An 8,710-nucleotide genomic window follows, 5' to 3' on the forward strand; every position below is an offset into this window, starting at 1 on the left:
ATGGAAAGCTGAATTAATGTAGTAAGCAGTCAGTCACACCTGGACCGCCCCAATTTTCACTTAGCGACCTGGTCATTGGAACGGAACTCAACTGCTAAAACGAGGCCTGCATACACTTACATTCCTTCAGGTTATTTAGTTGTTGGAGGAGTACTGCTGTGGGATTTATTTTTGTACGGCTGAGGGACAACAAAACCACCCCCCCCCCCTCCTGCCCAGGGGAACGTCTTATCGGTCTTCTACACACATTTCTCCAGTACCACGTCCCTGTCAGAGGAGCCTCATCTGAGAAGCAGAGGACACAGGGCAGGGAAAACCCAAGGCTGGATGCCAGCTCGTCACAGGGTATGCACGTACAAACAGGCCATGTGAAGACACTGTGGCAGGAAACCGGCACTAATTATACATAAAGTGGCAAGGGCAGGAATCAAAACTACACAACCCATAATGCATCATTTCTCAACCCAGTCCTTGGGAACTGCCAGCCAGTCCACGTTTTTGCTCCCTCCTAAACACATTTTAGGGACCAGATGGGGGTCCCCGAGGACCAGTTTGAGAAGCACTGCCTGAGCCTGCATGGGGCCTGTCTCAGTTTAGTGCCACAATGTATATCGAAGACCCATGCCGAATATTAAAATCTTGGCACTATCCTATGTCACAGCGTCGGGATTTGCTTTGACTTTACCTAAAACGGACCTGTATTCAGTGCCACACACATTGATTGACATTATTTTATAAAATAAAAACGTAAAAATTTGCAACTTTGAGATCGCCAATTGAAAAACGAAACTCAGCAACAGCTACAAAAGCAAGAAAATCGACATGTTAACTATCAAACCTGAGATGGTCCTGAAATCATAATTTGGAACATCCATCCATCAGATGGATGGCCACAGTGTAATGAACAGATGGTTTTTAATTAAATAGGGCGTCATACGGAAGGGGAAAAAAAAAAAATCTTGCTCAACATCTATTTGAAAGACATTTATTGACAAGGGCATTTGACAGCATGGGGACCTGCTCCGACCGCCGCCTTCACGTGATGGCCTTGAAGGCTCTCTTCTCCACGTATTTCAGCTTGTTTCTTCTCACGAACCTGCACGATAGTGTTCACAATTACAGAAGTGCCACGACACTGGACAGGCAAGACTCGATATGAACCACAATGATTTGTCTCAGGCACGTTCAGTCTAATCTTGGATGCAACAGATGTAGAGGACAAAAGATCCTCCTCATATATGAACACGTACCCAAAATGTGACGTTCCCTGTTCCGCATGGCGTGGAATGAAGACTAACGTGTCCCTTTACGTTACAGATAAACGTGCCCCGTGATACCAGCACATGTACAAGCAGAATTGCTGCAAAACACGGCTGCGGTTTTAAATCATCTTCCCAGTCCGCCAGCGCACTTTTTTACGTGGGATCGGTAGCGATTTTAAGTTATTAATCTGAATGTTCCGCAAGAACAATTTCGGTCGCAAAAGATCAAGGGCTGGATCTAATCCTGGGAATTCATCCGGCAGCTTTTGTGTCGTGAGGTAGCATCCTCACAGTACAACCTAATTCCTAAATACAGCTATAGAAACAGAACCTTAATTTCAGTCATTAAACTGACACAGCTATCCACAATGTTAGTAAACAAATCGTGAATCAATTTGTCTCATGTGTAGATATGTCTGAGTTAAATTTACTCTTTTTTTTAGAGCAGGCTGGGGTGAGAAATTTTGCTCACTGATCTTCATTTGGCTGGGGTCTCACACCCCTAACTACCGATATCAATCAATCTGGAAATAGCCCCTAGAGTACTGTAATTACATTCTCCCATAAACAGGACAGTAAAGTTTTATTACAACAAGATCAGTGCTTGTTATCATTAATGCACAAGCCTCTCTCTGGCTGTGATGCCACACCTGCTCAAGTGTGCAAATCCAGGAATCCTGAACGACAGCCCTAAAGGTTTCAGACGTTCTATATTGGGGTCTGCTTAGATGATATGCTGTCTAAAATAAAATCAAGATACATGACGAGGAGAGAGAAAACCAGCATATGCTGTAGCTCGAGAGAATGGCAGACGACAATCCCCGAGTCGGTCAGAAATCGTTGCCCAGTAACAGCCCAGGGTTACTCACTTGGCTCTCTCTCTGGGCTCAATCATGTTTCTCTTCTGGAGACTCTTGAATCTGTCTTTGAGGATGCTGCCCTCTGGCTACAAAAAGCAGAATTACACAGAAAAAGGGGACTGCTTAGAAACGGGTTGTTATGAAACACAGCAAGCGAATTAGATGGATGTATTTCTAACGCCAGACTTAGGATTACCGATACAACTCAGATATTTCAGGAAAGAACATGAATCTGGCAGGTAACACCAAAAAAAAACATTCAGTTTTGGTTAGCCAGAATAATCTGAGTAAGACGAACAGCGCAATGCGAGGCAGAAGGGTCTTCAGACTCTCAGCTACAGTCCAAGGTGAGAGCAGAGCTGGAGACGCGGCCGACTCACCTTGAGGGTGCGTAAGGAGCCAGAAAGCTCATCACTCAATTGTACCTCCAGATCTGGAGCCTGGAACCTGACAGAGAGCGAGTGCAGCTCAAGTCACATGATTTCATTCAACATTGAAGTTTCATAAACAATGTGTTGCATCCTGACTCTGCAACCAAATTCAAAATCGGATCAGCCGCATTCAGACTGTCTACTCCGTCTACTCCAAGCAAAGAGGCCAGCCCAGGATAAGGGGAAGCTGCAACCCATGCCGGTTTAAAGCCATCTAAAGACAACTTCTGGATGTTAAGTACCATGGATTCAGACACTGAGACTATCGGCTTGATGCCTGCCCTAGGGCCAGGACCTCAGACAGAAATCACTGTGCTTGCAGGCTGTAAAATGAAAGCAAAACGGGGGTAATCAGAGATGACTGACTTAAGCTTGCCGAGCCGTTGGGGAAGGAACTTCTGTGCCTCCTTCTGGGCTTGATACAGGGCCTGCTTCTGCCTGGTGCGCTGCTCGCGCCCCTTCAGCTCGGCCCGTATGGAGCGCAGCTGGAACAGCTGCTGCCTCTGGTCTACCAGCTCCCTCTGAGCACGCCTCTTCTTCTCCTGCTCGAGGGAGAAGACGCAGACATGCAGTCGGAAAGCTCAAAAGTCAGATCACCGTTATCTGGTATGCAAAACGACGACTGATTATTTTGTTAACGGCCTGACAAAATTGCTTAAAAGGTACAGGTTGAGAAAGACGTAGCATGACCAATGGGAAAAGATCCGGTGCGGCAAAGGGGAAGGAAACGCGAAATGGGCCCCATTAAAACAGGCTTGTGGAAGACCAGCTTCATGGTTTCCATGACATTTTCACACCTTCTCTTTCTCCGCCTTCTCCCGCTTCCTTTGTCTCTCCGTCTTTTTTCCCCGACCCACGGCTGGTGCGCTGCCTTTTGGCTCCTCTTCCCCTTTGAGCTCGTCCTCTTCCTCGTCATCTTCTTCCACCAGCCCTTCGACTTGCTCCTGGAAGACTGTCTCCTGCAAGCATGGTGGAGGGAGACAGGGGCAGGTGAGGGCAGGGATGGTGTGAAGGGGGATTGCCTGAAGTGGGGGGGTGGCAGTACCTCTGTGGCGATGTCTTCCTTGCGCACAGCCAGCTGCTGTGCCAGCTTCAGCGCCTCCTTCTGCTTCTTCTCCTCCACCATATGAGCCTCGAGCAGCAAGGCCTACACAAAACACACACGTGGCATTTGCCCCAAACCCAGAATCAGGCTGGATTCACCCCTCCAATCAGCATCCCAAAGCTACACCTGGGTGTTTAGCAGAGTCTATTGCTGAAGCCGATCCTGTGGTGCATTAATGCAGAAAGTGGCAACTGAATTAACAGGAGCCGCTTCATCAATAAGCCAGGTCCCTGTGGTTTACCTCCACAGAAAAGCAAATCAATCTATATGGTCAGACCGATGTTAAACATTAAGGCCTCTAGACCACATCATACTCAAGGCCCGCATCTGCTTGCGCAACTAGGTCACCCATTCATCTGTTGCCCCCCCCCCCCCGCCCCCCCAGCCTGCCTAGTCTATCTGGGTGGTCGAGATCATCCTGGAACTCAGAACCCGGAACTAGACTCCTCAGCTTCGGTGGGAAAGCACCTATGGTTATCCATCTACACTTACTGCGCTGCGTTTGCCTCTGGTTACTTTTTAACAGCGATATCCTTAACTTTGTATACGTTGTCAAGAAAAAATGTTTTTCTGTATAAAGATAAGATTTGGTGGTAGTCACATTGCTTCAGAGAGTGCTGACAAGCTTATCTTTTTACAAAAAACCTCAAAGAAACAGGTGGAAAATACCTAGTTTTTTTTTTATCACGGTCTGAATTTCCTGGCAAAAGTGCCTTAAATGCCATGGGGAGACTCGCTTGCAGAGGCGGTTTCTGCCGTGCTACGTCATACACACTCGGACGATTGTCTCAAATGGGTCAGCATACTGTATGCGTGTCTAGTAACATATCCGAGTTTGGTAACAGACCGTCTTCAGCTTAAGCACAGTCTCTAGTGCTGGTGTCGTTAATTAGGGAACCAACTTGATTTTGCACTTTGTCATTTTTTACATTTAATATTGCCTATACAAGTGTGTGTGTGTGTATGAGGAAAGAATTCAGCTAATAACAGTATGACCCAAGGGTAGGAAACACACTTTCACTGACTGGGGCATGGTCACACATTTCATTCAATATCATAAACTTAATTCATGGCAAATAAATGATTTGTTATATATTTGTTTTTCCATTAAACTCATCTTAATCTTAGTGTACTTTGTAAATATGTCAGATTTATGTGAAGTTTGTAATTTCACATCAAAGTATAGAACTGCAGTTTGGAACACTTGCAGAAACATTATAAAAAGTACATAGTAAGCAGTGGTGGCAGTTTGTTTAGATCCCAGATATCTGATCACCAAAGTCTTGGCTACATGAACATGACTAAATGGTGTAGTTGCAACATTGAAAGGTGACACGGTTTACTTTTTTGCCGATTTAACCTAATTTTAAAAACTAATACTTCCGACAATGGACGTTTTGAAAAGACAAATTGCGGATTTAAATCAGCGTTTTTTCATGTTTCTACAATAAGATTTCAGCGAGTTATGAACTGAAATACATGAGAAAGATAAGCAGCATCACCGACGATGCCGTCAACTCCAGAGGGCTAATATGGCCCTTTCAGTGACCATGGCCAGTCACACAATTCTCAGGTGAAGCCTGTCTTTGGTCCTGAAAAATAAGGAAAATGTCTGCGTCTGACCGGACGTGGGGGCAGCTGACGGTACCTGATGGTCAAAGAAGTCCGGGTTGTAGGATCCTCCCGGGGCAATGATTTCCACAGCTGGCAGAGAAGAAGGCTTCTCATTGAGCCTGTCAGGACGCTGAGAAGGAGTCAAGTCGAAAGAAGTAGCTTTAAATCTGAAAGGACTTTTATTATGACACACACAAATATGCAGCATTGCGTAAAAGTCTTCGGCAACAACAATTACACTTTAATGATCTTCATGTTGGTGTAAAACTGACTTATGTCGGAGTACTTTAACTTAGAGATTCCAAAACCTTTCTGCAGTAGCCATCCAACATATTCATACTTGTTGACTGAACCACTAACAATACTCAAAATATTTCACTACATTATTTAATTAAACATTGAATGACCTGGTGATTAAATTTAACAAATACATGCAAAAGCCGAGGTGCCCCTGAGGGGGTTTGTGAACTAACGCAGTGTCCATCTAGCCATCCAACAGGATATTAGCAACGTTTTGGGCAACAGAAGAATTTTTATTGTTACAGTTCATTTGCAGTGGAGTCAGAAAATACAACACATGGTTCATGAAGCATCGTTTTGACTATCGCTACTCCAGACTCTCGGCAAATAAGCAATTTCGGCATATCGAAATTGAAGCGGGTACGACGCAATTCTTATCCGACTCTAAAGACCCACAGGAGATGTTTATGATACAATTTATTAATGCATTATTATTTCTTATTTTAAATGCATATAATTACCTTATTGGCCACTGGCACTGTTATTAATTCAACTCATTTTGATTGGTGTTAGTTTTGCAGTTTCATCCCCCTAACCCTGTTCATCCCATTGGGTACATGTATTTTGGCACAGGTTTTTCCAGGGAAGCAGTAGTAGCACGACTGACTATCTGCTGTGCTCGTCTCCGTTGATGAATATACCCTAGCTACTGCAGAGCGAATGTTTAAAACTAATAGCCCCAACATATCAGTAAACAAAAATAAACACTGAAGACCAGAAAAAAATGTCACTCACCTTCACAGGCTTCTTTTTTGTTTGTTCCAGGTAAAAGGCATCTCCAGACAGCATCTCTGCCAGTCAGAAGGTACAAGACAAAAGCTGAAGACTCAGTATGCCCTGGTATGTTACCCTCACACGCCACCAAGCTCACTCACCTTCCTGTCCCCATATATCGTAGAAGGGTCTGCTGGGGTCATCATCAGGCAGACTCTTCTCACTGGGAGATGTGGCGCCCCCTGCTTTCCTCCGCTGGAGCTGCTTCTGACGTCTCAGCTGTAACCCTTTAGCCACCTGCTTCTCGATCCTCTGAGAAATGCGCCGGAGCTTCTTGGCATTCGGCTGCTGATGGGCCAAGATGCTGTGGAGAACGAGCCATAGTTCACACCCACAATTAACGATGACGCCGCGCGTCAAATGTCGATATTACTGTGCCCGCCAGACGCTGAAAAATCTTTGATAGACAAGTCCGATGTACCTATCCTGTATGGACACGGAAGGCAAACACAAGGCAAAAACGCGGACATTGAACCACAGCACAGAGTGACTGCTGGAAGTCAGTCACAAGCTGGAGAAAGGGGAGACACCGTGACCCTCAGTTCCCCAGGCACTGCCCACTTGGCAGTGACCAGGATATATGTAGCGTCTTCACATTCCCACAGGAATACTGTGAGCGCAAGGATGGAATCATCATCGGGCACGGACTAACAAGGACAGGGAGACAAAGGAACTAGAGATATATGGGTCAATTCTCCAATGCGCTTCAGTCAAAAAGGCGCATGGCTTTGTGCTTTTCTCACTTAAGCAGCGTGTTTTTTACTGTGCGTTTTGGAGGGCTACTATATTATATGGATGGGTTTATAGTAATCAAGTAGCCTGCATACAGCGTTTATTTTGGGGGATTTTTTATACATGACGATATATGGAAAAATTAAACTAGAGTAATCTTCACTTTAATAAGTCTACTTTGACTTGCGGTAACCCCTCTGCTTCTGACTAGCTACCTAAGGCTGATGGACAGAAAACATGACTGGAAAAAGAAAAAATTCTCCCAATGACAAATATAGACAAGTCAAAGTTGTCTGCAGAGCACGTACAGGTTTCTGGGTCCAAGTGAACGTGTACGTGCAGGAGTAAACTCCCAACCGCACTCAGTACATTTACATGCACAGTTAAATCGAGCTAAAGGTATAGCTCAACTAGGCCATTTAATTAGACTACTGTCCTCAGACCTGCTCATACTTACTCTTTGGGCGAAGGAACGAGAGAGTCATGCTGCAAGATCAGGTCAACCCTCAGGGGCTTCGATGATTTGCCCCTTTTTGTCACGGGGACTGCAAAACATAACAATAAGACTAAGAATATAATGACAATACTAGCAATGGCTATTTATGATATTTTTTAAAAATACTGAAGTACTGACATCAAGCTTAGCACAGGAGAGGTAAATGCAGGTTTGTTGGGGAAGTACTGCCTCCGGCCAGCCCAACGCGAAGGGCCTAAACCCACACCTCAAACATCTAACCACCTGTTTCCATGATTTGTCTAAACATGGTTACAGGGACAGCATCCCTTTCATATACAGGAGTATCTTATATATTCAGATAGAAACATGCCTTCCTGGGTAACTTTCTTCTGGTCTCCAGTGTCCACAAAAAACAAGCTGTCATCTGGCTTCTCTGACAGCAGGCCTCTGGAACAAAGAAATAACCATTGAATTTAAAATTCAGTATGCAATACACTGCGATATAATGTCTGTCTCTAATATGCCACTACCACAGCCTGTTAGCAAGCTGTGGCATGGACTGTAACCAAATCTCGGATTTAACAAGATAAACAAGTAGTTTTACCTGATTGACTAGTTCAAACAAACGTGTGGCTGTTTAATAACAAACGACTTTTAAAAAACCCTTTAACCAGTTGTCTAGGACAAACACTCACCCTGTGGCTTTCTCCTGTAGTCTCACATCATCCAAAAAGTCTTCGACATCTTGTATGTCACTGTATTTGTTCCAGTTTTTCTTTTTATTCTTGTTAACACGCTTTCTCTTTCCGATTCGCGAAGAATTCTGTTCACGAGTGCGATTAAGCGGCACAAACCCACGCTGCCCAGCAGCCACGCGTTTTATTCGTTTTGCTGCTACCGCCGCCATATTAAAAAGGGCAGCAACAACGACGACGCAGTCGGATGACGTCACAGAACTGCGAGTTGTGTATTGCCCAATCCTTCCGGCTTTAGACGTTTCAAAATTAGAATCAGTTGTATGTGGTTAAGTACATTCACACATACAGGGAATCAATCTCACATACATAGAGTAGATACAGTGTTTCAATTGTAATTTTTTTTACCAAAAAAGCACGATATCGGGAACCATCGTGGTTTGAACACTGTGGCACTATAATCAAGGAAGGTCGTATATA

The 8,710-nt window shown here is 44.6% G+C and overlaps 1 protein-coding gene across 1 annotated transcript; it reads right to left on the minus strand.

Annotated features, from left to right (window-relative positions):
* Window positions 1–971: 971 nt before the first annotated feature.
* nop53 (NOP53 ribosome biogenesis factor) lies at window positions 972–8,486 on the minus strand. The gene is made up of 12 exons (XM_048981062.1): window positions 8,231–8,486; window positions 7,906–7,982; window positions 7,536–7,623; window positions 6,448–6,650; window positions 6,308–6,363; window positions 5,307–5,402; window positions 3,599–3,700; window positions 3,351–3,512; window positions 2,920–3,095; window positions 2,503–2,569; window positions 2,132–2,208; window positions 972–1,096 (listed from the first exon to the last, which is right to left on the minus strand). Exons 1-12 carry the CDS (start codon window positions 8,440–8,442, stop codon window positions 1,036–1,038), a joined length of 1,377 nt encoding a protein of 458 aa, XP_048837019.1. The 5' UTR covers window positions 8,443–8,486; the 3' UTR covers window positions 972–1,035.
* Between the last annotated feature and the right edge of the window lie 224 nt (window positions 8,487–8,710).

The sequence above is a fragment of the Brienomyrus brachyistius genome, chromosome 17, assembly GCF_023856365.1.
Source record: "Brienomyrus brachyistius isolate T26 chromosome 17, BBRACH_0.4, whole genome shotgun sequence".
Lineage (NCBI taxonomy): Eukaryota > Metazoa > Chordata > Actinopteri > Osteoglossiformes > Mormyridae > Brienomyrus > Brienomyrus brachyistius.

Bases quoted from the DNA above. Each gene is read 5' to 3' on its own strand.
- nop53 (XM_048981062.1), bottom strand. From the start codon at position 8,442: ATGGCGGCGGTAGCAGCAAAACGAATAAAACGCGTGGCTGCTGGGCAG. The intron at 6,651-7,535 runs GTAAGTATGAGC...CGTTCTCCACAG, and splicing joins CTCGTTCCTTCGCCCAAAGA to CATCTTGGCCCATCAGCAGC. The intron at 3,701-5,306 runs GTACCGTCAGCT...TGTTTTGTGTAG, and splicing joins CGGACTTCTTTGACCATCAG to GCCTTGCTGCTCGAGGCTCA.